Here is a 24795-nt window from a genome sequence, read left to right as displayed (position 1 = left end):
TTTCAGCAGCAAAGTGCGTCAGAGTATCAGCCAAGCCACTGCGATACACGCATATAAAGCTCAACATATGGCTTAATCTCTTTCCCATTGGCCCTGGCCCCCGCTGCTCAATAGGTTAATGCCAAGGCTTGGAGTCAGGTCATGTTTATTGTTGCCTGTTGGATATGGGAATCTCGATGCTGCTGACTTTTCAGGCAGGCTCTTCTCGCATGTAATTTCGGACTCCCGAGTATTAATCGGTTTAGTTCCGCTGTATTCTACCGTGCCTTGCCTCGGAAAGAAAGTCATGAACACGCAAAAGCCATATGTGCTCTCTTTCTGGCATTCCGCCCCTGTTATCTTTTATCTTCGCGAGATAAGGAGAAGACTTTTCTCAGCATTGGCTTCTCCCTCGGCTATATGTTCATGACTTTCACACCTGTCTCTGCAGGCCTCCGCAGACGCCAGAGGAGTGGCACAGGCTGAACCATCAGGGACAAGCATTCAATTATTGATCTGTGCATTGAACCCAATTTGCAAAGATACTGATAAAGGTGTTGTATGTACTGGCGAACCCAGTTGGCTTTAACCTGCTTCTTCCAAGCTCTGACATCCGGCAACTCGGACGTGAGGATCACACGGCTATCAGGAACGCAGCCTCACGGGAAAGTCGACGGGAAAATACAGGATGGCCCTATGTGCTGATATGAGGAAGGACGGATAAAACATCGGTCTCCCACGTTGCTCTTTGAACATCACCTCCCTCGCGGCCATCATCCAAAGCACCACGCTTGGTCAAGCCCAGCCAGTTACTCCCTGCACCGTTTCGCACCATGGTGTCGTCTTCCGCACAAGTGCTGTCGCCTTCGGCAGGCTGGGCTGTGGTAATCGCCTTGGGTTTCGGCTTTGCGCTGTTCATGCTCGGCTTGACTGCAGTGCAAGAGCGCTACACGGAGGTCTCGATCAAGACCAACGATGAATTCTCGTCCGCTTCACGCTCCGTCAAGACGGGCTTGATTGCAGCAGGTATCGTCTCAGCATGGACGTGGGCCGCAACCTTGCTGCAATCATCCACCGTCGCCTTCCGCTACGGTGTCTCAGGCCCATTTTGGTACGCCGCGGGTGCGACGGTTCAGGTTCTTCTCTTTGCAATGATGGCCAGCAAGACCAAGTCGAACGCACCCTTTGCGCACACATACCTCCAGATCATTCGCGAGCGCTGGGGCACGGTTGCACACCTGTCCTTCTTGTTCTTCGGCCTGGCCACAAATATCCTCGTCGGAAGCATGCTGATCCTCGGCGCTTCAGCGACTGTCAACCAGCTGACTGGCATGCCCACGCTCGCGGCGATTTTCCTGACCCCAGTATCTGTCGCTGTGTATGCCCTTGTTGGTGGAATGCGTAGTACGCTGATCGCAGACTGGACGCACACTGCCGTCCTGGTGTGCATCATCCTCACCTTTGCCTTCACCGTCTATGGCACGTCTGGCAAGATCGGCTCGCCCCGAGCCATGCACGATTTGTTGCTCAGCGCTGCCCCAGTCTCGGGCAACGCTGCAGGGTCGTATATCACCATGCGATCGCTGGACGGGCTCAAGTTTGGCATCATTAACATTTGCGGTAACTTTGCAAGTAAGTCTTCTGCACCCGCTCCGAAGACTTGAACGTGGCCATATGTGCTGAGAGAACTCCCTCCCCCCTTTCCCTTGCTGTGTAGCCGTCTTCGCTGACCAGAGCTACCACCAACGCGGCATCGCATCGAACCCGACCACCGCTACGCGCGCTTTCATTCTCGGTGGCGTCGCCTGGTTCGCCGTGCCGATGGTAACTGCCTCCTCGCTGGGTCTAGCCGCACGCGCGCTGTACGGCAAGGACCCAGATATGGCCGATCTGTCGGCCTCTGAAGTCAGCGCGGGCCTGGCAGCACCTGCAGCAGCAGCAGCCTTGCTCGGAAAGAGCGGGGCGGCGGCCATGCTCGTTATGCTATACCTCGCCGTGACGAGCGCGACTTCTGCACAGCTGATCGCCGTCTCGTCCGTGTTCACATTCGACGTGTGGAAGCCGTACATTCAGCCATCGGCAAGCGAGAAGCAGCTGTTCTGGGTTTCACACGTGGCCGTCGCTGCCTGGTCGGTCGCGCTGGGCGTCCTCGGGTTGATCTTTTACGAGATTAACCTCAGCATGGGCTGGTTGTACACGTTCATGGGCATCATCATTGCCCCAGCCGTCTTTCCTATCTTCAGCTGCATTGTGTGGAGCAAGGCCAACAGAACCGGTGCGCTTGTTGGCATGTTTTCGGGGCTTGCGCTTGGCATCATCGCCTGGCTTGTCAGTGCCTCGCTGCTGGAAGGCAGCCTCACCGTCGACACCACCGGCGCAGACAACCCTCTTGTGGTAGGCAACGTCGTCTCGATTATGGTACCGGCCATCGTCACGATTGTCTGGTCGCTGATCACGCCCGATAACTACTCGTTCGAGGGCACTCGCGCCATCAACACCGAGGTGAGCGACAGCACGACCACCTCGCCGCCGGCGGACAGTGCGATGGAGGAAGGCTGTAAGGAGGCTGTCGATGAGACGCCCGCAACGCTTGAAAAGGCAACTGTCAAGCTCAACGAGATCGATCCGCACAAGCACGTGCGTTCCGCCGGCCTTGACCACGAGCAGCTGCAGAAGAGCTTCCGCACAGCAGTCATGGTCACCGTCCCTTTGACGTTCACTCTGCTTATTTTCGTGCCGTGCATGTCGATGTGAGTGTGAATCGCTGGCCTGGGTCAGGTTGCCTTCGACAAATTATTGAGATGGGCCTTTCGCTGGTTATATTGCCAAAGCATCGCGAAGACCTTCTCGCCCGCGGGTCTTGGTGCCTGGATTGGCATCTGCATCTTGTGAGTTCGATATCCCGTTTCATAAGGCAAGAGACGCAGGAGTTCCAGCGGCGCTTACAGCTCCTTCTCGGTTCTTCTCAGCTGGCTGTTCTGCTCCGCCTTCATCGTGATCGTCCTGCCCATCTGGGAGTCGCGTCAAGCAATGGGCCAGATTTGCAGCGGCATCATATCTGACCTGAATGGTCGTTCGAGGAGTTTTTCTTCGTCGTGACAGACAAGCTGGCAATTTTTTGCTTTCCAAAGCTAGAGGAAGACAGTGTAGCAAGTGTAATTGTGACTACGTGATGACAGGGCGGTGACGTATATGTTAGGTGTCTCGCCTTGCATCATGAAATATACGGTCGCATCGTCAACGATCTGTAGCCGATTTGCTCCGTGGTCGAGAGGCCGAGGTGACGAGTGCAATGCAAATTGTGTGTTAGTGCATACGATCACTTGGAGCTTGAAACATGGCCAGCCTGGAGACAGTAGGGTGGAAGAAGGAAGGAAGCGACCTCGAGTGAAAGGCATGCCTAGTAGCAGGAGCAGGGGGAATGGAGCCTCTACGAGGATTCTCGAGCCATGGTGGAATCCTTGGTCGTCTTGGTTGTGTACCGTGACCGGACATTGCTGCGCTATGACGAGCCCTCGCATGGATCTCGCAGTCTCGATTGTCTTCTATGATAGACAAGCAATACATGATATGTTGGAAGACTGAAAAAGTGCCTTACGTGATTTACTTGATTCAATTGCAATGCAGCGCCTGTGATAATGTGCCTGATGCCTGATGATGATTCAATCATTGGCTGTGCTGCCGCCGCACCAACGCCCACTGACTGGACCCGATCACTCACTGTTCCCCGCGGCTGCCAGCAGGAGGCAGCACAGTCTCTTCTCTGCCCTTGCGACCCTTTTCTTTCTTTTTCTTTTTTGGTGTGCGCTCTGGCGTCTCTGCGACGGCGCCTGGGCTATTCTTGTTATTCCCATCATTTGTGGTCTGTGACTGTGCTCCCGCCGCCGCTGCTGCTGCTGCGTAAAAATGAGTTCGATCAAGCGCCCGATCAGTCGATCATGAACACACTCTACCGACGCCCCCCGCTTGCCTTCCCTTTCCCTCTTGTCTGACATCTTCGTCTGGTCACTGATGTGACCACCACGCTTGCTTGCTCAGGTAGGCAGTCATGCCAGGCAGGCACGCACGTAGGTTGGTCATGCGTGGACGCTTGCAATACACGCCGCTCATCCACTGAGTCCATCCGCAGCCACAGCAACTCCCGTTGCACCAGTGGCCAAGCACAGCCCTTACCCTTTGCCCCGTTTTGTCGCAAACTGATCGCCCTATCACTTGCCGCCTGCCGATCATCGTACATCTGTTTGATCAGACCCGCGTCTTCGACGCAAGCAACACAGGAGAAACCAGTCCAGGCCGCGGCTCTCGTTCGCGATCGACACGTAGCAGGATCCCGAGGCCTCGCAGCAATTGAAGCACACGATGGAACCGCCTGTATCTTCAATTCGCTCCAATGGCGACGGCATGGACAGCCACCATCCGCAGCGACATCACATGTATGCAGTCGGCGGCGCTTCTTCAAGCGGCACCGGCGGCGTCAGTAGCAGTGGAGCAGGCTCCGGATACTTCTCGATCAGCGCAGGGCAGGGGCATGGGTTGTCGCCGCGCTATCGTAGCCTATACAGCCATGAGTACTATCCGTACCCCAGTCCAGGTGGAAGTGTGAGCAGCGGCAGCACAGCAAGTGGCAGCGGCTACCTCTCCAGCGGGAATTACGGCCATCACCATCAGCAGCACACCGCATCGCAGATGCAGCCACCGAGTGCTGCACACCACGAGCATCATCCTGTGCAGCAGCAGAGGAGCTACTCCGTCTCCTCCTCGAATCTACCTGCTACTACGCCAGGATTCGATCCATATCTCCTAGCAGCAACTTCCGGCAGCAGCCCTGCCCTGTCGACAGTCGTCGCGACGCGAAGGAGCTTTGGCGAGTCGCCGCAGCTGCCACATCAGCATCAAGCCAGCCATTATCCCTCGAGCGGCAAGATACAGACCGCCGTCGAGAGCCTCGGCTCGCACACATCCGCGGAAGACGCGACGCCAGTGCACACTAGCCCCCTCCTCGGCAGCACCGAAACCATCACCGCCGCCACCGCCGCTGCTATGCAAGATCGGCGCCCGTCGCTCGGCGCCCTCTCTGCAGCAGCAGCGGCCTCGCGCAACGGTACCGCCTGGATGGCGGTACCATTTAAGCAGAAGCACTCTCCGTTCCCGTTGCCGCTCAGCGAACGCGTCGCAGGTGGCGTTAGCTCGCTGGTGCACAAGAAAAGCGAGACGCTGCAGCAGAGTACCGTGGCCGGCGGCGGCGTAGCGGGCGATGCCTCGGGTAAAATGTTGAGGTACGACCCGGCAGACAACCTCGACTTCTTTGAAGAGGTCGAGGATTCCTTGCAGGATAGCATCAAGGTCGACCTCGGCAAAACCCGATGTTGTGAGTGCATTTATTCGTGTCGGAGATGGGTCTGTGCGGGTTTTTGTTCAAAGCGACTGATTATATCGGGATATAAACGACTTGTGGGGCGCAGACTGGAACATCCTCGCCCTGACCGACGACGACGACCTCAAAATGGTCTACTGCGACCCGACCCTGCAGGAGCACCTTGGCTCCGAGCTGCCGCAGTTCCTTGGCACCTCTTTCTTCAACTACGTCCACGAGGAGGAGCTGGAGCAGTGCAAGGCCGACATACGCCGGAGCATCACCAACCGCACTCTCACAGGAGACCTCTCACGCGTCCGCTATTGCCGCGTGCCCGAGATTAGGCGACGCTTGGGGTGCAAGGCGCCACCAATCGCGCCCAATTCTGATGCATATGTCTACGATCAGAGCTATGTGACCATCGACATTGTTATCAATTGGGTCGGGGAACGGTTAGCTTTGGCATTCTATCATGCCATCACGGGTGCGTCTTTTTCTTTTTCTTCCCTCCTCCCCTTCCCCCATTTTTCCCAAGATGTAGCGCTCCTTTGTGACGGTGGCTCACCATCCTGTGGCTCCAACTTTGTGATTGTATGCTCAGATCAATCACCGCAGGACAACAGCATAACGCAAAAGACCGAATGGACCAATTGGTGCGGCGCGCCGAAGAAGGTCTTCACGATGAGGCAGTGTGACATGCTTTGGAAGCAAGTCTCACGCTACGTGCCCAGGAGCCCGTCGCCCGGCTCTCCGCTTCGCTACGTCTTCCAGATTCACCGAGCCGAGAACAACGGGGACATTCTCTTTAGCTGGCCGCCGCCGCGCTTGTTCCCCAAGCCGGTCGACGAGATGGCGCTGGCGCACTCGACCTTCACGACGTACTCGGACGGGTCGTACTTTGCTGACGACTTTGCCAAGATGACCCAGGGTTTCCTACCAACGTTCGACCAGGCCGCGCGCAATGCGGGCAGCGTCCCGCCCGATCAGCCGCAGACGTCGTGCACGCGGCGCTACCGTTTGCAGCATACGCTCACGAGTGAAGGGCTCACGCGCAAAGTGGATGGCATCGTCGTGCCGTACGGCAGCCTCGTGTTCACCTGCTCGCACATTGTCAGCGAGGAGGCCATGTCACGCTACCGCACCCGCAACGACGGCCTGACGTCCACGTCGACGATCACAGCGTCGTATGATTTGGGCAACGGCAGCGCCGCCGATAGGAAGTACACGGGGTCGCCCGGCATCACGGCTGCGGCTCAGCTGCTGATGGGCACCGCCGACCAGGCTGCACAGGCGGCGGCTGCGACAGGCGCGCAGCACAACCAGCAGGACTGGAACACGAGCAGCTACGGCGGCGGAGGAGGAGCAGCAGCAGCAGGGGGCGCGGCACCGCTCGATTCGCTCGCGGACGCCAGCGAGAAGAGGGAGCGCCTCGAACAGGCAATGCAAAGAAGCCAGGGGCAAGGCAGCGTCGCGACGCTCGCGGCAGTTGCCGCTGCCGCTGCAGCGCAGACGAAGAGCTGCACAAGCTGCGGGACGAGCAACAGTCCGGAATGGCGCAAGGGCCCGACCGGCAAGAAGACTGTGAGTTAATTTTCCCTCGCGGAAGTGCACGGACGCGCATGCATGCTGTGATTGGAGATTGAATGCTTCTCTGCGTGTGGCTTTGTTTCACTTTGCTTCGCTGCTGCAGCTGTGTAATGCCTGTGGCCTTCGTTTCGCGAGACAGATGGCTCGACAGCGTCGAAAAGCAGAGGGGGCGGGTGGCGGTGGTGGTGGGGATGCCTCTTCCAAGCTGTCGAAAGCGAATGGTGGGAAAGGAGCCAAGGGCAAGGGCAAGGGCAAGGGCAAGGGAAAAGACCCCGGACCAGGGACAGGGGCGGCTGGAGCGTCCAGCACGAAGGCCAAGAAGCTGCGCGATTTCGGGTCCAACCCGACCAGAGATGATGAGCCTGCGGTGCATGCATACGATCCGCAGCAATATCAGCAGTTGGAAGGAGCGAATGAAATGCTACCGCAGAACGGGCACGCCGCATATCACTTGCCACCTCAGTCAAGTGTCCATTCAGCGCATTCGACATTTTCAGCATCACCTCATTCACCACACCAACAGCAACAAGCATGCCATCCTCAAGGATTAGGCGCGTACCCATCGTGTCAGCAACCCCAGAACAATCGCGCGCAATTGTACGGCAGCACCAGCGATGGTGACCACACTTATTCTCACCCTCATTCTCATCCAACGCACCATGAAAATGAATTTTCGCAGCCAGCAGACCATCAACATCTACGGCACTCACAACAGCAACAGCAGCCGTACGATGCGTACTTTCCGTTCGGTGGGCACAGTGCACAATAGTCTTAGATTGCGGTGTGGGTTCTCTCTCTCTCTTCCTGTCAACAATTCGAAAACCCAGCAGAAAGAACGCGTCAGCTCTCTCATCGCGAAGCTCGTCTCCAGGTTTGTCTTTCGCTCTTATGGTCTTCCAAGTGCTACGCCAAGGTTGTGCTACGCCAAGGTTGTGCCACGCATGCATGAAATGTGCTAAGCAGTTGTGTCTCACTTTCTCTGCGTCGTATCTATTGCCCTCGATTTTGCTTATTTTCTGTAGTTGTAGCATATGTTCTTTGTCTTTGCCGCTCGGGGCTGTACAGGGAGGGACATCGCACATGAATTTTGCAAGTATGCCAAAAAGAACACAAAGCACTCGCTCAAGCATACCTTGCTTTGGAGCCTGCTTTTCACGATGGTCCCTCGAAAGGGTTTGCACCGGTGATTTGGCTCTAGCATCCATGCTGAACTCCTGACCAAACCTGGGCAGAGAAAAGCGGGCCCAATCCTTCCAGCTTGCCACGTCATGCTGTGATTTCACTTTGCTCATCCATGCACTGCGTGGAGACTAAACTCGGTACTACCGACATTCGACAACACCTAGGATGGCAAGTGAATCATTCGGGAAGGGCGGTTGCATAACTCTTCACCATCGTTCGCTGGGCGCCGTAAGCCTGCGTACTGGTGGCCGTAAAGGTGATGACTTGACTACTCGAGGAAGAGTGCCGGCGAGTGCGCGTGGGAGGAGGGGGGCGTTTGCTCATTGCCTTCGGAGCCACAAGTCTGACTCGCAGACACTCGAGTGGTAGGATTGGAACCGCACTCTTGCGTCGAGAAGTTCAGCTGCCATCCATTTATGTTTAGAGTCACCAGTTCGTCCGTTTTCTGGATGGATCCTCAAACCGTCTGCGTCCTAACTCACGTCCACTCAAATGTCAGCAGGTGCTGCTGTCTAAAGCCCACATCGCCCCAACAGCAAGGGCGAAAGACCGGCGACCACTCGGCATGCGGCGGGCCGATAAAGCCGTGCGGCATGCCTGCATCTATTCGGTGCAACAGAGAATACAGCACCTGAGCTGTCTCATCTCTCCTCCCTCTTTGAGTCCTCGGCTTTCAACGACACGGGTCGTGACCCTGGGACGATGACGATAGGGCGATGGTGAGCGACTACAGAGCACATAAACATCTGTACATGTTCCAATATGGTCGCTCTCGTTCAACATTGGCTGACATCAATTTCGCTGGGCGCGCAGTGGTAGCTTTCGTCCTGTGGACCTGCAAGGCCTGCTTCTTGTTCCACCGTGCGATCGTCACAGATCGGACCCCCTGCATCCAAAAGACCGAGCCTCTCGCTGCCAAGCCAAAACGGCCTTGCCGCCGTCACTGTCAACCCCTGCGCTCGACGATTTCTTGTAGCTGCGAAGCGCGCCGGACTTGTTCCGAATCCTGCTGCAGAAAATGTCGCTCAAAGGTGAGGTGGGTTGGTTACTTCAATTCGAGACCTGCAGGACAAGCTGACCGCTATGCCCATTCACTGTATGAATACGACCCTAGGAAAGACCGCTTTCATCACGGGAGCGTCTCGCGGGATCGGTCTCGAGATCGCCAAAGCGTTAGCTCGCAAAGGAGCAAACGTCGCTGTTGCAGCAAAGACGTGAGACCTCTTAACCTAATGATGCGTTTTAGAACATCGATTTGTGTACTCATGAACGATGCTTTGCTTTGTCGTATCTGCAGCGTCGAACCGCATCCCAAGGCACGTAGAGAGAAGCACGAAATAGCTTCCCAGAAGTTGCTGACGGTTCATTGCAATTGTTTGCACCATACTTTCCCCCTTCGTAGCTGCCAGGTACGATTCACACGGCGGTAGGAGAGGTCAATGCAATCGGAGAACAAAACGGTACCGGCGCGAGAGGGTTTGCTGTACAATTGGATGTGCGCGACGCTGGAGCGGTAGAGAACGCGGTTGAGTCCACGGTAGACAAGTTTGGCGGGCTGGATATTGTTGTCAACAATGTGAGAGACCTCAGTCTGCCATCCGGCGGTGATTGACTTAAGACGACGCTGACGTTTCCTCGCGCTTAGGCATCCGCTATCAATCTTACCTCAACAGTCAATGCGACGGTCAAGAGCGTGAGCGAGCATTCCTACGACAATCTTGGTCCACGGGTTTGCCTGCTGATTCTTGCGATCGCTTTATCGGAATCAGTATGACTTGATGAATGGCATCAACTCTCGCGGCACCTGGCTTGTTTCGCGCTTTGCACTACCACACCTGCTCAGGTCCGCTTCGGCTAAGCGCAATCCACACATCCTGACCTTTGCGCCGCCTCTCAATTATTCGATTCTCTCAACGGGCCCCAAAGGCTGCTGGCCCAGTGACTTTCAGGCGACCGCATCAGCATACACCATCGCCAAGTTCGGCATGTCCCTCGCCACGCTGGCGCTGGCAGCTGAGACACTCGGGCAGGTCAGCGTCAATGCACTGTGGCCGTACACGTATATTGGTACCAGCGCCATGAAAATCGTTAACCCCGATGCAGAGACAGAGGAGAAGAGATGGAGAAGCCCTGAGATTATGAGCGAAGCTTCGATCAGGATCTTCGAAGAGAACGCAAAAGCTTTCACGTGAGCTGGCCCGTTGCAGGTTTCTGCTGTGCTTCGAAACTAACCTGTTCCATCGCCCTGCTCCAAATTTGCACACGGCTCCTTCAGTGCACAATTCCTCATCGACGAAATTTACCTGAGAAGAAATCACAAATTCACCGATGAACAGATTCGCGCCTACTCCTTGGGTGGGGCAGAGACTCCTCACGAGACGCTTGCAGAGGATTTGTTCATCAGTCAGGAGATTCGCGAAGAGATTACCAAGTCTCGCAGAGGGGAGTAACGGAAAAAGGTGACTTGCAAGTTCTATGTATGCAGCGCTAACCGGAGGGGGGTTACTCAAAAAGGGAAACTTTGTGCAAAATACATTACTGGTACACATTCTCAATCTCTGCAGTGTCATAAATTGCGAAGCACATCTGCGAGGATGCGGTCAAGGGACTACGCGGGTATAGGACAAGAAGGGGCGAGGAGGTCAGACCTCGCTGCCAGGCCGAGAAAGTGCAACAATCAATTGGACTCACCTCATCAACGCCCTTTAGCTCCTGGCTCAGCGCCACGTACTTTTCCCGCACCTTCTTGTCCTGCAAGACAGGCATCGGCTTGCCGAACAGTCCTCCTCCAGCGTCTGTGTGCCATTGCAAGATGTCCATACCAGTGTTGATATGAGAAGACTGGCTCGTCTTTGGCGTAGCAGCGTCCATAAGCGTGTAGATGTGGTCGACTCCTAGGTTGCGCACCCGCAAAGGAGCAGTCGCCTTGATCGTGCTCTGGTAACTCGATAGCGCAGGAGGCGCGACCACCTGCGCCGAGCTCGTGACGCCAAAGACCTGACGCGATGCAGCTGACGCTGCAGAGAGCATAGGTGGATTGGACACGGACATGCGTGACAGCACCTGGTCGATCCTGTCTCCCAGCACCTGCTCGCTGTTGCGGGGGTCGCGAACAAATGTTTCCAGCAGATCCTGCTTAGATGAGGATGGCTGAGGCGTTGAGGATCGTGAGTCGGACAGACTTTGCGAGCTGGTCGTTGGCAGTGATGGCCGTGGGGCATTGGGATCAAAGTACGCATCATGGACCGAAAGTGGGCCCCGTTGAACGGGCTCCTCCGCCGCCCTCTCGTAGTCCTCCAATGTGTTATCACCCTGCCCCGAGCGACTGGGGCCGCGAGGGTTACCAGGCATTCCTAGTGATGGGCGTTGATCGAGAGTGACTCCCCCGCTGAGACCATTAGATGGTCTAGCACCATCCTGCAGCACCTCTTCGATGATGGCACTGATGTCCATCTCAGATCCATCCACCGGAATGTACGAATAACGGATCGTGCCCATTTTCGACTTGGAACTGCGGATGCGTGCCTGGTTGGTAAGCACGACGTCAAGTCCTTGCACGTCATTCTTCTGTGCACCAAGCACAGCCGCTTTGGCGGCAGCTCGTTGCGCCGCAATGACCTCTTGGCGTGTCAAGGCGGCCGCATTCTGAGCTGGCGATGCTGCAGCTGTGGCTTCCTGCACAGCACTGGCCGAAGGCTGCGGCGCTACCGTTTGTAACTCTGCCTGTCGCTGCTGTTCTTGCTTGTGAACAAGCGTCTCTTGCGTTGGGCTGAGGGACCGCGCCGTCTTGGACTTGGAGATGGTGTTGACTTGTCGCAATATGAAGATTGGATCATCGGGCCGGATGTCTTCCATCAGGCTGAGCAGCTGGACTGCGTCGATGCTGCGACGCCTACCGTCGCGGGATACAGGCCCAGCCTTCAGAATCGGGGGGCGCGGGTACGCGTCAATCGCCCTGCTGTTCGGCAGCAGTCGCTTTTCCTTCTGATGAATGTCGGCTGACAGGCCATACTGTATTCGTGTTTTGCTTCTTCGGTTGGCCAGTCGCTCTTCGACATCATCGCCCCCTTCAACTACACCTTCAATAATTCCAAAGCGATCCAGACCGGCCTCGATGACTTCGGCCACAGTGGAGGTGCGCGGGAACGGCAAGATCTTCTCGCGGTACTGCTGCGAGATACCTTCTGCGGGGACGAGACCGCTCGACCTGCGTGCCATGAGCACCTCCTTCGGAATGACAGCATTCGTCTGCGGATCGAATGCTAATGACTCCGGGAGATCCGAAGGGAATATTAGCAGCCGCAGGACGAAGCGCGCCGTGGAGCTCTGAAGCGGATCACTGGACACCGGCGCTGCGCTACGGTTGAATGCAGTACCGCTGTTGAGCCTGGCGATGTCCAAGTTCTGCCAGGAAGCAGAGCCAGGCGTCGACCCCTGTTGCGGCGCTGTCGAAGCGGCTGACGCGAGCGCTGAGCGGCGGCACAGGAAAAACTTCACAGCGTGGTCATCGCTAAAGTCTCTGCCCAATCGCGCGATTGCGGGGTTCAAGCTGAGGTTGGACGAGACGGACGAGATGGAGCCGATGCTTGATCGCTTAACACTTGGCATCGTAGCGTCCGGGATAGTCTCAGTGAGCGCATCGAACACCTGCAGCGGGTGTTCGGAGGGGTGCAGGATGCGTTCATCGCCCTCGAGCAAACGGACCGTTAGGACGTAGTCATCAACCGATTGCCCGTGCCCAATGCGGAAGCGTTGCATCGCCTGCTTTACCAGGTCACGTGAGCTGGTCGACTCATTGAGCAAAACGGTCTTGAACGTTGCGTCGCTATGGATGTCGTCGCCAGCAAAGACGCGCAGGACATTGAGCATTGGCGCAGATCCTGGTGGGCCGATTAGACTGCCGGGCCTTGGCGGGCGCCCCGATGAGAGGTGCGGCGACGGCGCGCCCTCCCCAGAGATCCCCATTTGCTGACCCATTTGCCTCGACCACTGCTGCTGCGAGAGACGCATGTTACCCGCCCCATTGCCGCTCGTGGGTGTCGATCTTCCTCGAGAGCTGTCCTCCGATGAACGACCAATGATGCCCTCCCCGTCGTTGCTGCCACTGAAGCTCCCGCTCTTGCGCTCCTTCTTGTCTTTGTTCCGTGAAAAGAGTCCACTGAAGACGCCGGATCGCTTCTTGGTCTGCTTCTCTTCTCCAGTCCCGGCGGTGGAGACGTCGTCGTCATCGGCTTTGGATTTGCGATTGGCACTCTTGCGCGCATCTTTTTGGAGATCCTGTGAAGAACGGCCGACGGAAGTCGACGTGTCAGACGATGCGATGGAATCGCGCGCCGCCTGCACCTGCGAAGGCAAGAAGCCCGAGGAAGGCCTCCGCTCGCTCGCTGATAAGCGACCGGCAGCGATGGCGTCAGAGGACGAACGAGGCGCTTGACTATCTTGCGGTTGGACGCTACCCAAGGGCGACAGTCGACCAGGCTGGTTCCGTTGTCCGCCTTGGAGACTGGCGCCGGGTTGGTAGGAACTCGCAATGACTGCACCAGTCACACCAATATCGATCGAGGATTTTCCATCTTGCTGCTGCTGTTGCATCTGTTGTTGCTGTTGCGCGGTGCGCGTCGCTTCGCTGTCCCATTCCATCCCGTCATCCGGTTCCGCGCGACTGAATGCACCGCCTGCGGCACTTGGCTGCATACCATGTTGTTGCTGCCTAGCCTGTTGTCCTTGCTGCTGTTGCAGATGTTGCTGCCGGTCCTGTGCGGGCGCGAGGGCGGTGGGTCGAACACCGTCCTCCTCGATGTCATCTCCGCTGCTAACGCCATCCTCGTTATCAAACTCCCCATGTGCGTCCTCGTCCATCTGGATCTCATCCTCGTCTCCTTCACCCTCACTGTACTCTCCTTCTTCGTCCGAGCTGTATTCATCACCGCTGTGCTCCCAAGTTGTCGACGGCCCAAAGTTGACGCTGGCCCGCACCTGTTGCGCCAGCGCAGACGACGGTGCGCCTTGTCGCCGTCGTGAGAGCGCCGAGCGCTTTCCAGAGTGAGGAGAGATGCCAGCAGCGTATCGTGACTTGATGAGATGCGACGTGTAGACCCGATCTTGCACCTGTACCGCGTCCTCGTCTGTGGCTGATGTCAGGTCGACGTTGCGATGCTTGTTGAGCCTGGCAAGTCTTTCGAATGGAGTCTCGATGTTCTCTGCTGGAATATACCCGACCTCCTGCGTCCTCAGCACCCGGACCAGCCACCAGTACGAATTGGAATCGTCCAACAGCGTCAAGCTATTGCCCTTGTGCACTGTCGCTTGACCCTCCACAGTTGCGACGAAATTGTGTAGAGCATATACCAGATCAAAGTCGATGTTCTCGTCTGGGATGCTGGGAGAGGAGGAGAGATCTTCATCTTCTTCGTCGTACTCCTGGTCGTCATCCGATCCTTGCTCCGTCCCTTCATCCTGTCCATAGTCTTCTCCAACTGATGAATCTGATTCTTCTCCCATGTACTGCATGAAGAGTATTAGGAAATTGAATGAGGACCACAGGCGGTGGCTTTACCTGAAGTGGAAAACCAGACTTACATGCTTGCTGCCATTCGCGTAGTGGTCAGCGTTCGACGAGCCCGTCGTCAGTCGTCTTGGGTCGTTGGCATTGGCATCCTGTCCCTCGTCCTCGCTGCTGAACCCGCCATGGTCATCACCACCCATGCTCATGTCCATCGCGCTACTTGCACCACTCCCCCCGATGCCGAGCCCGTGGGAGCCCGGTGCATGCGGATTGTACAGCTCGCCGACTCGCGGCGCACTGCTCCCTGCAGGCGCTTGGGCAGATGCGCGCCCCTGGACGGCGCTCTTATTGGCCTGATTGCGTGAGCCGATCGTGTTGGAGAGGGCCACGTCCAGTGTGAGGCTCGGGCGGGTCGCCGTCTGCGCCATGATGAGCTTCTACCTATCGCCTTGCCCCTCCCTCTTCTTTCGCGCGTCCCAAGGGAATACCAGCTACACCGCCCGAGCCGTGATAGAATCTTCCAGCCAGCGCGGGCTGATGATCCTTTCTTTCGGGCAAACCACCAAGATCACTTTAAGCGTATGGATGGATGTTTGAATGCTCGGAAAGATGGATGCGTGGATGGGATGGATTAATGCTGAATGGATGCCGCTTTTTGCGATCATTCAAAGGTGGAATGTCGCTGCTGTGGAGATCCCGCGTCAGCGCAGGTCATGAATCGCACTGAACCGCGCCTCTCGCTGAGGATTGCGATTTTCGGAAGGACGTTCCAGCGTCGCCGACGAACACGGGAGGCTCAGCTTGCAATACAGCGATGATCCAGGCGCTTACGACGCGACCTCGTTGGGGGGGGATGGAAGGATTGCACCCATGGGCTGTTCAGCTGTCAAACATAGGCATGGTATGAAGCGGCTCTCGGATACTTTGACGTGAGATATGCGAGTCTCCATGTACAGGAATTGCGCTTGACTGCTGCAGTGCCCGTGACAACGATAGCGCCTCGCGCGGCCTACCAGCCACAGAAGCGCGAGGGCAGTCAAAAGTATAGATACATTAAGTACATTAGAGGCAGTCAGCACCTGGGCAGTCTCTCGAGTCTTGACTCTGATCGCAGCCGCAGGTCATCGCATCGGTTGGTCGCATGCCCTTTTCCTTCGGCCCTGCCCCCGTCTTGCTCACTGTACCTGCGACGCGCCAGCATCATCCATCCAACCATCCGTGATGAAGAACAGAAAGGAACACGTGACCATGCATTCAGCCCTGTCGCGGCATCGGACCCCACCGTGGCCAGATCCACCAGCCCTCACCTCTCATGGTGGACTATGCTATTTGTACCTGTATACTTCTCAGACTATATGAATCCAGCCAAACCCCTGCCTTTGTAGGGTGCCTCTGCACCTCTGCCCATTGGTCTACTCTGACCGTCCCACGCTCACAACACATCCATCTATCCACAGGCATCTTGCACACAGTTTTTAGTGATCGGTTGCCATACTTCCTTTGCTGTGTACATTACAGATCGCATCTCGCCGCCCGCTCATCCCACGCAGCCCTTTGCGCAGAGTAGGCCGTCGTTGCGGCCTCTTGGAACCCTTAATTACAGACTCACACTTAACTGCCCACCTCACCACGGGAAAACTGCCCCACCTCACCACGAGGAAACAGCAGGAGAAACGCGTGCAAACTGTGGTGGCAGCGAGTTCCGCTGAAGGGCTGCGCGTGTGCAGGCACGTGCATGGGGTGACCGTACAAACGCGTGGGCGTGACAGAGAGGCTTGGAGGTTCAGAGCCAGCTATACATGCGGCGCAAGAAAAACACAACCCTACTTGTGATCCCTGTGCAAGTCTGCAAATTTTTGGGTAGGAAGCATGATGGCAACCTAATGTCTCTATCTCTCTTTCTCTTGACTTCAAGCCAGATTTCGTCGTAGTTGACATGCAAGTTCGATAGAAGATTCCCTTGAAACCTATACTGCTTGGAACGACACCGAGTAGCCCTCCTTTCCAGTCAGGTAGGACCACAATGTCAGCTGCTGCAGCGACGAATAAGCGCAAGCGCACGCGTAGCCGGAGAACGCGGACCGCCATATACGAAGACGGAGCTTCGTCATCGTCGTCGTCGTCTTCATCCTCAAGCGACGACGAAGGCAGCAGCGACTCAGATTGCACTGCTAACAATCTGAAAGGGAAGGAAAAATTGAAGGATGATAATGGAGACGTGACGATGAACAGAGCGTCGGATTCATCGGACGACGATTCAGACTCGGACTCTGATTCAGATTCGTCGAGCTCCTCTTCGTCGGGTAGCAGCTTGGACCTCACCCTCCCTCGCGGAAAGCGAAGAACAGCTACTGCAATTGCGGCAGTGGCAGCCGTGGAAAGGGCCTCGGCTGCTGCTGCTTTCGAGGATAGTCCAACTTCCCAGGCTCGTCCAGATCCTTCGGCCATCACAGGGCCTGCAAATGCGACCGCAAGTACGAGTATGCGCAAGCCTCTACCTCCCCAGGAGAAGGTTGCAGCAGTGTCCGCAACCGAGCTGCTGAGTGGCAGAGCGCGGCGAACTGTCTTGCGCCAGCAAGAGCGTGAGCGCGAGCGGTCAAAGCGGGCGCGCTTCACGCCATCTCCGAGCGCCTCCGACGACGACGGTGACGACGGCATCGGCGCGGCATCGGGGCATCTTAGGGGGATAGAGAAGCTGCACGGCCGCTCGTTGCCGCCTGCAGAAGAGATGTTCAGCGCGAACTTCCTCCCGCCGCTGCCGCGCGCCAAGAGGAGCCTCGGCTTGGCACCTGAGAAGGAAGAGGAGATCGCCGCGATGCTCGAGCTCCGACAGAGGATAGATGTGGCGCTCGCAACCAAGCAGGCTAGTTATTCAAGCGATGGAGACACTGAAAGGGCACATACAACCAAGCAGCGCGACGAGACGGAGCAGAAGGCGCTGCTCGAGGCGCAGGAGGAGAAGAAGGAGATGTTCCGAGATATATGGATGAAGGCTGTTGCGGAAGAGTTTGGCGAGGAGCTTAACAATCTGCGTCAGGTGCGTCCTGCTTCTGATGTTGCCTAGAACTCTCGCGCTCATGAGGAGAAGATACCATTGGCTGACCGGTGGTTCCTCCCTTTCTCTTTCCTCACCTCGTCTGAAGCGCGAGCCAGCGCTTACAGAAGTAGCTGGCCGCCTACCCCTGCTCATCGACTCGCTTCGATCCGGCGCTGACGTCTTCCGCATGGGCACCAAGTCCAAGTCATCCGATGGTCGGAACAACGCCGACATAGACGAGGTGCAAGTCGTGCTTGAAGCAAACGAACGCGCACAGCAGCGCTGTCAACAAATAGATGCATCACTGTAGCTAGTCGTTCGCTTGCCATGGTTGCAATGTACACACGATGCGGACTCGTAAAGACGACGTGAAATCGTTTTAATCATGTTTAAACTCTGTGCGCGTGCATGGAAATTATGTTACGGATTCCCCTGCGCTATACATGTGCGTACAGGCCAAGTGCATTGCTTATTCGTCGATGCTGTGCTGTTCAATCACATCATCGATCTTGAGCACGGCGCGCACGAGCTGCGTCGCGAGCAGGAGCTGCTGTCGCTTGCTGACAAGCGGGTCGAAGACCCTGCACCGCTTCATGTCGTTGTCTCCGACGCCCATGCAGTCGATGCCGAGCTTGGCGTCGGACTCGTTGACCTGCCTCGCGCGCACCTCGGCAAGTGTCTCGATCGGCGAGTACCCGCTGTTCTCCGCCAGCGCGAGCGGGATGGCGTCCAGCGCGGCCGAAAAAGCTCGCATGGCATACTGCTCGATGGAAGCGATCTCGTCCGCCGCCTTGGCGACGGCGACAGAGGCGCAGATCTCCGCTGCTCCACCGCCGTACACGACGCGATTGTCAACGACCAAGTTCCGCACGACGCAGATGGCATCGTGCAGCGCGCGCTTGGCCTCATCGATGATCTGCAAAATTGGAATAATGCGTGAGCGATAAGAATCGTGCATGTCAAGCCAACGCGGAAGGCCTGTCGAATCTGCAACACACCATCTTGTTCGAGCCTCTAACAAATACGGTGACAGCTCGAGTGTTGGCGCACTCCTCAATGACAAGCATCTTGTCACTTGTCGTGCCAAAGCTGACTTCCCTGACAACGCCGGCACGGCCCAGCTTCTCTGGACTGAGGTCCTCGAAGCGCGGAACGATCCTTCCGTTTGTCGCAATCGCAATAAGCTCCAACTCCGGTCCGCCGACCCATCTGACAGCCGGAAGCTCGTGTTGCAGCAGGAGATGGTTCGCTTCGTCGTCAAAGCCCCACTGACAGATGACCAAGTTGGCCCCGCAGTCCTTGACCTTCTGGATCATCTCCTCGAACTTCTGTCGCTCGTATTCCTCCAGCTTCCGGTACTCCTCTACGCTGGTGATGTCCAGCTTGTGTTTTGTTTTGGGCCGTGGTGGCTCGAATGGGCATGTGAGAATGGCGATGCGAGCATCGTGGACGGTACGCGGCATTTGAGGATGTGACATGTCCTTGTCGATGACAACGCCCTGTACCAAGGAAGTGTCTTCAAGCGACCCGCCGACCTTCCCGTCGACTTTGATCAGCTCGAAATCAACATCTCTTCGTGCAAGGTCAGCGACCGAGAGCACAGAGTCGACTGCAATGCGTGCGAACTTGTCCGACGCTTTTGAAACACTATTGGTTAGACGGGTTGATTGTCAGCTATGCAGCAAGTCTCCCGAACTCTGCCAAATACTCACATTTTGCTACCCAAGCAGGTCTTGGCGGTCTTCATGAGTTCGTCCACATTTTCTTTGGAGAAATCGACAGTGTCTGCCACGCTCTCCAATGCTTCGACAGCGACTGTGCATGCCCTCTCGTACCCATCAGCTATCCGGATGGGGTGAATGCCTCGGTCAATGAGACTCTCCGCTTGCTCCAACAGCGCACCAGCCAGGACTTGAGTCAAGGGAGGAGCACCTGTGTCAGCCCCTGAAATGACTTATCATAGTGCAATGTCCAATGGCTAAAAACTCACCAACGACGCCAGTAGTGCCATCACCAATCTCATCGTCCTGACTCTTGCTCAGCTGAACGAGCAGTTTCGCGATCTGGTGCTCCAGCTCCATGCTGTTCATAATAGTCGCGCCATCATTTGTCACCTGAATGTCACCATCTGGGCTGATTAGGATCTTGTCCAGTCCACGAGGCCCCAAGCTGGTCTTAAGGATCCCTGCGACAGTCTTTGCTGCTGCGATGTGGTTCTTGATCGCTTGCACACCTTGCGCGCGCGTCTTCCTTCCCTGTTCGCGCACGACGATGAACGGGCGGCCGTACTCGTCCTGCGCATAGGCTACTTGAGGTTCAGCCATTGTAAGTTGCTGTCTTCTCTCTGCTCCCACTGAGGTTGGCAGTTGACTAGGCACTCAATGTACGGTGCGACAAAGAAGAAGCTTGCTAAAGAGCCGAGCATCATCCACACATGCCTAAGAAGCAACGCTTTGAGATATCTTTCTGACGAGCGAGAGCCGCGAGACGCGGCAAGCGCAAAATCATTCCGCGTTCCGCCCTTTTCTCAACACTGCATCCTCGCATTTCTTTCTTTGTGCCGTCTGCAGCATGCACGAGAGCAACCCCGACAGATAGCGGTTGTTGAGTAGTGAGTCGCCACGGGATATGCTTCACTATTCTGGAGACGAGTCTGTAACCCTGTGCGGTTGGGCATATGCCCCAACCTCCGCCCTGTGATCCGGCGAACCTGGATCATATACCTTGCACTACATACTACACACATGTCGGTCTACAGAAGTGGGAGCAAAGTGGATGTATGACTCGACGCCCACCATCTTAGGCCGTGCCCTCGACGTTCATGATGGGCGCTTTGGGCTCTGCGCTTGCCCGCCATCCATTGCGGAACCCTGCCGTCGCGGCAATGAGACCAAAGACGCCGACTGTCGCATCGTTCAGCATGCCTCCAGGCAAGGACCTGGAGAAGCCGAGCAGAGAGAAACTGTCAACAACGAAAATAAAGTGTAGTAATTAGCCGAGCGCAGTGCACTCACCAATGAATTGTCAGCGGTAAGTAACCAATGTTGACCCAGAGCTCGTTCAGGATGGCCGACTTGCGAAGATCTAACTCGCTCCACATGCTCCTTGTGATTGCCTGCTCTTCGGCCCTCGCGCTGGCACACTCGTCGTAGCCCTCAGTTTCACCGCCTTTCTCCGAGATGCTACTGCTACCTCCCCTCACTCGTCCGCCCGGCTGCACCGGGTGCCCTCGTGTGCGCTCGAGCGCGCGTGCACGCAAGCGCAGCATGCGATTATCCTCAACGAGGTGCAGGCATTGAAGCATCACGTACAGCGCCCAGAGACGGGAGCTGGCGAGCCACAGCTTGTTCTGCGTCGATGGCGTCAAGCCGATGATGCTCTTGCCGCCCAGGTAGGCAACCGCTTCCATAGGGCCGTACAAGAGCATCGACCAGCCTTGGATACGCTCAATGTTGTGCAGCAAGCGCGTTGGCGGTGGTTGGCGCTCCATGGCGATCATCTGAAGCAAGGCCATCAGTACAGGCTTTGTCAGCCGTCTCATTGAACATGCGAAGGCTTGAATAGACGTCAACGAACCCATTTAACGATTGGAAGTACACCCCAAATTCGGTACAGTGTCCTTCCATCTGAACAAAGAGCACCAAGAATCGCTAGCCTCTTGGCGACAGATGAGCCACCATGAGGGGCATGATATTGCCGAGTCCCCTGCAGGCGGAGACGAAGACGGTGTTGCAATGATAGAATCGCGATCAGAACTTTGCTGCCATATTGTGTGAGCATGAGCATCTGTTAAGACAAACGAGTACATCCGAGTAAAGTCAGCGAGAAGATCAACAGCCTGCCTCGCAGCAGCATTGTTCGTGCGCATCGAGTACGGAGGACAATCTTTTTCGATATGGACGAACCTTATCTGTACCGCTCCACGTGGAAAGGTATCGAATGAGATGGTCTAGGAATGGCGAAGGCGGCACATTGACAAAGCACCCCAGCACTTCGTCGGCTGCAGTCCGCTTTCTGGGTGCCTTGGTTCGCACGGCGCGCGGAGCGCCGAGCGCATGGCTGCTGCTGCCGCCGCTGATGTTGCTGTTGCAGGTCGGCATGATGAATGTAAGCCTTTCCAAGTGCCAGGGGCAGCTAACGACTGCTGGAGGTGGTAGAGGCGGCGAAGGGGAAGCGTCGAGGACGGTGAAGCCCTGACGGAGAACAAAGCCTGCCCTGGGCCGGAGAGAGCGAAATGGAGTTGGCAGTAATCAAGCCCCCGGCTTTGCCTGCTCGAACTTCCGCGCAAAAGCTGGATTGAGCGTGAGTGGGAGAAAGGAACGAAGCAAACCGACTCGGCGAGGTGGTTGCCGGCACGAATAGTGTTTTTGTGAATGCCGCTATCACCAAATCGTCGTCCGGCTAGCCGCCCCCGGCCGCCGAGGTGCAAGGTGCTGCTCGGGTTCCTGCTTTGTTCACACCCGCAGGTCGCATGCCCCAACACCGGTTTATGGCGGCATTATCCATGCACGTGATGCGCATATGCGAGACGGGGTTCGGGACCAGCAGCGTTTGTGCCAAAAGGGGAGTCCCTTCCTATTCCAAGTACCACCCTAACCGTCTCACGAAGAACCAACAAAAGTTGCAGAGTGGCTCTCATTGTCGAGCTCAACTGGAACACAAGCTGACTCTGCTGATGCGTTTGTGGGGTCTAGACATTTCGTACAGCAGGATTGAGTCTGTCTTCACTCTCGTGGCACCGTGCTTAATAGTCAAGACGGAACTCAGGGCAAAATGGCGGCCGAAAAGAAGGATACGGGTGAGGTGCAAGTGTCTGCTCCGTGGCCCCGATACACACAGGCTGCTGACGGTTCGGCTGCGCTCCAACCTTCCCATGAACTCATTGCATTGGCGTGCGCGACACAGAATCGCTCGATGCGATCACCGACCGAATCAATAGCCTTCTCGGCACGGGAAGTGGTAGCAAAGATGTAGCAGCAAAGAAGCCAGAGGAAGAGGCAAGAAAGCCAGAAGATGCAGCAAATGTACCCGCAGATGGCAAGGCAGCGGGTGGCGCTGATGCGAGCAAGGAGCAGGTGGCAAGCAGTGAGCGCAAGCTACAGTGGTGAACCCCATCAGCCGTTTCCAATGTGTCATGCCTTTCTTGCCTCTGCAGACCTGAGGGTTTCTAGCTACGAAGTGCAAGTCACCTTAGCAGACCAGCAAGCAGACCCAAACTCTCCCTTATTCTCCGTTAAGAACTTCAGCGACCTCGGGTTGTACGTCTCCGTTTGGATTACGCACTACATTTTCAAGTTCAAGGAAGTCTGACAGAAATACTCTCTCAATGTCCACACAGGCATCCTGATCTGCTCAAAGGAATCTATGCGATGAAATTCACCAAGCCCTCCAAAATTCAAGAGCGAGCGCTTCCTTTGCTCTTGCAAAATCCGTGAGTGTATGCTCACAGTAGCGGCCTCATATTCTTTGGCACAGTGCTGACTTGAAGTTCTTGATGCGGCCCAAGGCCACGAAATATGATCGGGCAATCGCAATCAGGCACTGGCAAAACTGCCGCGTTCGTGCTGACGATGCTCTCACGGATCGACTACAGCGTCGAGGCACCACAAGCGATCGCCTTGGCTCCTTCGCGCGAGCTTGCACGACAAACGATGGATGTCGTGACGGAGATGGGAAAATATACGCCCGTGAAGACGCTTATGGCGATCCCCGATGCAGAGGGTGCAAAGCGTAGCCAGAAGATCGCAGCGCAGTTGATCGTGGGGACGCCAGGCAAAGTGATGGAGCTGGTCAAGTACAAAGCGATCGACACGAGCAAGGTCAAGGTGTTCGTTCTCGACGAGGCGGACAATATGCTAGACCAGCAGGGCTTGGGTGACCAGTCCATTCGGGTCAAGAAGTGAGTCGGCGATGCAGCTGTGCGAGCAGCATGGACGTTGACACGCTGTTACCCGCTGCTTTTTGCACAGCGTGATGCCAAAGACGTGCCAGCTGGTTCTGTTCTCTGCCACCTTCCCGGATCACGTGCGAGAATTCGCGTCCAAGATCGCACCCGCCGCCAACGAGATCCGCTTGAAGCAGGAGGAGCTGTCCGTCGAGGCGATCAAGCAATTCTACATGGACTGCAACTCGGAGGAGCACAAGTATCAAGTCCTTGTGGATCTGTACTCGCTGCTGACTATTGGCCAGTCGATCATCTTCTGCGCCAAGCGCGATACGGCAGACCAGATCGCCAAGCGCATGACCGCCGAAGGGCACAAGGTTGACTCGCTGCATGGCAAGCTGGATACGGCGGAGCGCGATCGGACGATCGATGCGTTCAGGGACGGCAAGAGCAAAGTCCTCATCGCAACGAATGTCATCGCAAGAGGCATCGACATCCAGCAGGTTACGCTCGTCATCAACTACGACATGCCGCTCGCCCAGGACGGCAAGCCGGACGCAGAGACATACTTGCACAGGATTGGTGAGTGCCATCGATTCTGTGGCATCCTCGCAACTGAGCGGACAAAACATAAGAAACGCAGATTTACTTGCTGACAACCGCTGCCCACGTGTCCGTGTTCTTCCCTACTACATTTTCATATTCCCCGCTCTCAGGCCGAACAGGTCGTTTTGGGCGCAAAGGAGTGTCGATCAACTTTGTGCACGACCAGACCAGCTGGAAGAACATGAACGCAATGGAGAAGGCGCTGTCGTGCAACATTGTCCGCGTCGCGACGGACGATATGGAGATGATGGAGAAGACCATCAAGGATGCGCTGAAGAGCTAGTGGCTTCTGGCTGTACCATGTACAATAAAGCTCGCAGCGGGCAACGCTCGTGCACCATGCGGCTTTCTTGTCACGCTTTGCGAACGATGATCATACCCGATTCAGCTTGCACCCCCTTTGTTTGCCTCCATATCCACTTGCATACGTGTCAGTGCTCCATGGCGACCAGCCATCTTCAACTTTGAGCTGTCAGCTGTGATCATTTCAAAGGATCGACCGTGCGTGGGCGAAAACGGGGGAGGTCGGTGGGGCCGTGGTTACTGATCCCACGCGGGTGGGCCCGTGGGTGGCGTCCCTTCTCTTGACTCCCTGAACGCCGCCTGCGCCTCTGAGCCGCTTGCTGGTGCCGGTCTAGTGATGCCCTACATCGGGAGGCATT

General features: G+C 56.4%; 8 protein-coding genes across 8 annotated transcripts; 5 read left to right on the top strand and 3 right to left on the bottom strand.

Moving 5' to 3' along the window:
- Nucleotides 1-422: 422 nt before the first annotated feature.
- Nucleotides 423-3278, top strand: K437DRAFT_258576 (Na+/solute symporter). Its single transcript, XM_013386029.1, has 4 exons — nucleotides 423-1611; nucleotides 1697-2729; nucleotides 2811-2867; nucleotides 2949-3278. Exons 1-4 carry the CDS (start codon nucleotides 813-815, stop codon nucleotides 3076-3078), a joined length of 2019 nt encoding a protein of 672 aa, XP_013241483.1. The 5' UTR covers nucleotides 423-812; the 3' UTR covers nucleotides 3079-3278.
- A 714-nt stretch (nucleotides 3279-3992) lies between these two features.
- Nucleotides 3993-8033, top strand: K437DRAFT_258573 (uncharacterized protein). Its single transcript, XM_013386028.1, has 4 exons — nucleotides 3993-5347; nucleotides 5442-5816; nucleotides 5934-6913; nucleotides 7023-8033. The coding sequence occupies exons 1-4, from the start codon at nucleotides 4339-4341 to the stop codon at nucleotides 7686-7688; spliced, it is 3030 nt and encodes a 1009-aa protein (XP_013241482.1). The 5' UTR covers nucleotides 3993-4338; the 3' UTR covers nucleotides 7689-8033.
- An 800-nt stretch (nucleotides 8034-8833) lies between these two features.
- Nucleotides 8834-10871, top strand: K437DRAFT_258572 (NAD(P)-binding protein). The gene is made up of 7 exons (XM_013386027.1): nucleotides 8834-9132; nucleotides 9216-9315; nucleotides 9399-9417; nucleotides 9504-9677; nucleotides 9747-9794; nucleotides 9871-10289; nucleotides 10377-10871. The coding sequence occupies exons 1-7, from the start codon at nucleotides 9120-9122 to the stop codon at nucleotides 10549-10551; spliced, it is 948 nt and encodes a 315-aa protein (XP_013241481.1). The 5' UTR covers nucleotides 8834-9119; the 3' UTR covers nucleotides 10552-10871.
- On the bottom strand, nucleotides 10608-15445 carry K437DRAFT_258571 (uncharacterized protein). The gene is made up of 3 exons (XM_013386026.1): nucleotides 14681-15445; nucleotides 10793-14605; nucleotides 10608-10709 (listed from the first exon to the last, which is right to left on the bottom strand). The coding sequence occupies exons 1-3, from the start codon at nucleotides 15032-15034 to the stop codon at nucleotides 10668-10670; spliced, it is 4209 nt and encodes a 1402-aa protein (XP_013241480.1). The 5' UTR covers nucleotides 15035-15445; the 3' UTR covers nucleotides 10608-10667.
- A 1184-nt stretch (nucleotides 15446-16629) lies between these two features.
- Nucleotides 16630-17953, top strand: K437DRAFT_269921 (uncharacterized protein; the record flags this gene model as incomplete). The annotated part of the gene is made up of 2 exons (XM_013386025.1): nucleotides 16630-17643; nucleotides 17750-17953. 2 exons carry the CDS (start codon nucleotides 16630-16632, stop codon nucleotides 17951-17953), a joined length of 1218 nt encoding a protein of 405 aa, XP_013241479.1.
- Nucleotides 17954-18019: 66 nt separating this feature from the next.
- K437DRAFT_238754 (putative t-complex-type molecular chaperone, epsilon subunit) lies at nucleotides 18020-20045 on the bottom strand. Its single transcript, XM_013386024.1, has 4 exons — nucleotides 19634-20045; nucleotides 19356-19554; nucleotides 18642-19290; nucleotides 18020-18559 (listed from the first exon to the last, which is right to left on the bottom strand). The coding sequence occupies exons 1-4, from the start codon at nucleotides 19965-19967 to the stop codon at nucleotides 18113-18115; spliced, it is 1629 nt and encodes a 542-aa protein (XP_013241478.1). The 5' UTR covers nucleotides 19968-20045; the 3' UTR covers nucleotides 18020-18112.
- A 295-nt stretch (nucleotides 20046-20340) lies between these two features.
- K437DRAFT_258568 (uncharacterized protein) lies at nucleotides 20341-22092 on the bottom strand. The gene is made up of 4 exons (XM_013386023.1): nucleotides 21549-22092; nucleotides 21220-21429; nucleotides 20658-21142; nucleotides 20341-20581 (listed from the first exon to the last, which is right to left on the bottom strand). The coding sequence occupies exons 1-4, from the start codon at nucleotides 21741-21743 to the stop codon at nucleotides 20443-20445; spliced, it is 1029 nt and encodes a 342-aa protein (XP_013241477.1). The 5' UTR covers nucleotides 21744-22092; the 3' UTR covers nucleotides 20341-20442.
- A 166-nt stretch (nucleotides 22093-22258) lies between these two features.
- K437DRAFT_238748 (ATP-dependent RNA helicase DBP5) lies at nucleotides 22259-24518 on the top strand. The gene is made up of 7 exons (XM_013386022.1): nucleotides 22259-22441; nucleotides 22549-22728; nucleotides 22799-22901; nucleotides 22982-23074; nucleotides 23150-23542; nucleotides 23613-24109; nucleotides 24244-24518. Exons 1-7 carry the CDS (start codon nucleotides 22417-22419, stop codon nucleotides 24414-24416), a joined length of 1464 nt encoding a protein of 487 aa, XP_013241476.1. The 5' UTR covers nucleotides 22259-22416; the 3' UTR covers nucleotides 24417-24518.
- The last annotated feature ends 277 nt before the right edge of the window (nucleotides 24519-24795 follow it).

The sequence above is a fragment of the Tilletiaria anomala genome (genome assembly GCF_000711695.1).
Source record: "Tilletiaria anomala UBC 951 chromosome Unknown K437scaffold_88, whole genome shotgun sequence".
NCBI lineage: Eukaryota > Fungi > Basidiomycota > Exobasidiomycetes > Georgefischeriales > Tilletiariaceae > Tilletiaria > Tilletiaria anomala.
The sequence above is the reverse complement of the archived record's forward strand: the minus strand, read 5'-3'. Positions and strand labels throughout refer to the sequence as shown.

Coding starts and splice junctions, on each gene's coding strand:
- K437DRAFT_258576 (XM_013386029.1), top strand. CDS start 813: ATGGTGTCGTCTTCCGCACAAGTGCTGTCGCCTTCGGCAGGCTGGGCT. Junction 1,612..1,696: donor CATTTGCGGTAACTTTGCAA/GTAAGTCTTCTG, acceptor CTTGCTGTGTAG/CCGTCTTCGCTGACCAGAGC. Junction 2,730..2,810: donor TTCGTGCCGTGCATGTCGAT/GTGAGTGTGAAT, acceptor ATATTGCCAAAG/CATCGCGAAGACCTTCTCGC.
- K437DRAFT_258573 (XM_013386028.1), top strand. CDS start 4,339: ATGGAACCGCCTGTATCTTCAATTCGCTCCAATGGCGACGGCATGGAC. Junction 5,817..5,933: donor ATTCTATCATGCCATCACGG/GTGCGTCTTTTT, acceptor TTGTATGCTCAG/ATCAATCACCGCAGGACAAC. Junction 6,914..7,022: donor GCCCGACCGGCAAGAAGACT/GTGAGTTAATTT, acceptor TCGCTGCTGCAG/CTGTGTAATGCCTGTGGCCT.
- K437DRAFT_258572 (XM_013386027.1), top strand. Junction 9,678..9,746: donor TGGATATTGTTGTCAACAAT/GTGAGAGACCTC, acceptor CCTCGCGCTTAG/GCATCCGCTATCAATCTTAC. Junction 9,795..9,870: donor TCAATGCGACGGTCAAGAGC/GTGAGCGAGCAT, acceptor TATCGGAATCAG/TATGACTTGATGAATGGCAT.
- K437DRAFT_258571 (XM_013386026.1), bottom strand. CDS start 15,034: ATGGCGCAGACGGCGACCCGCCCGAGCCTCACACTGGACGTGGCCCTC. Junction 14,606..14,680: donor ACGCGAATGGCAGCAAGCAT/GTAAGTCTGGTT, acceptor CTCTTCATGCAG/TACATGGGAGAAGAATCAGA. Junction 10,710..10,792: donor AGCTAAAGGGCGTTGATGAG/GTGAGTCCAATT, acceptor ATACCCGCGTAG/TCCCTTGACCGCATCCTCGC.
- K437DRAFT_238754 (XM_013386024.1), bottom strand. CDS start 19,967: ATGGCTGAACCTCAAGTAGCCTATGCGCAGGACGAGTACGGCCGCCCG. Junction 19,555..19,633: donor TGGCACTACTGGCGTCGTTG/GTGAGTTTTTAG, acceptor CCTTGACTCAAG/TCCTGGCTGGTGCGCTGTTG. Junction 19,291..19,355: donor ACCTGCTTGGGTAGCAAAAT/GTGAGTATTTGG, acceptor TCTAACCAATAG/TGTTTCAAAAGCGTCGGACA.
- K437DRAFT_258568 (XM_013386023.1), bottom strand. CDS start 21,743: ATGCCGACCTGCAACAGCAACATCAGCGGCGGCAGCAGCAGCCATGCG. Junction 21,430..21,548: donor CGTGGAGCGGTACAGATAAG/GTTCGTCCATAT, acceptor TTGTCTTAACAG/ATGCTCATGCTCACACAATA. Junction 21,143..21,219: donor TACTTCCAATCGTTAAATGG/GTTCGTTGACGT, acceptor GCCTTGCTTCAG/ATGATCGCCATGGAGCGCCA.
- K437DRAFT_238748 (XM_013386022.1), top strand. CDS start 22,417: ATGGCGGCCGAAAAGAAGGATACGG. Junction 22,442..22,548: donor GGCCGAAAAGAAGGATACGG/GTGAGGTGCAAG, acceptor TGCGCGACACAG/AATCGCTCGATGCGATCACC. Junction 22,729..22,798: donor CAAGGAGCAGGTGGCAAGCA/GTGAGCGCAAGC, acceptor TTGCCTCTGCAG/ACCTGAGGGTTTCTAGCTAC.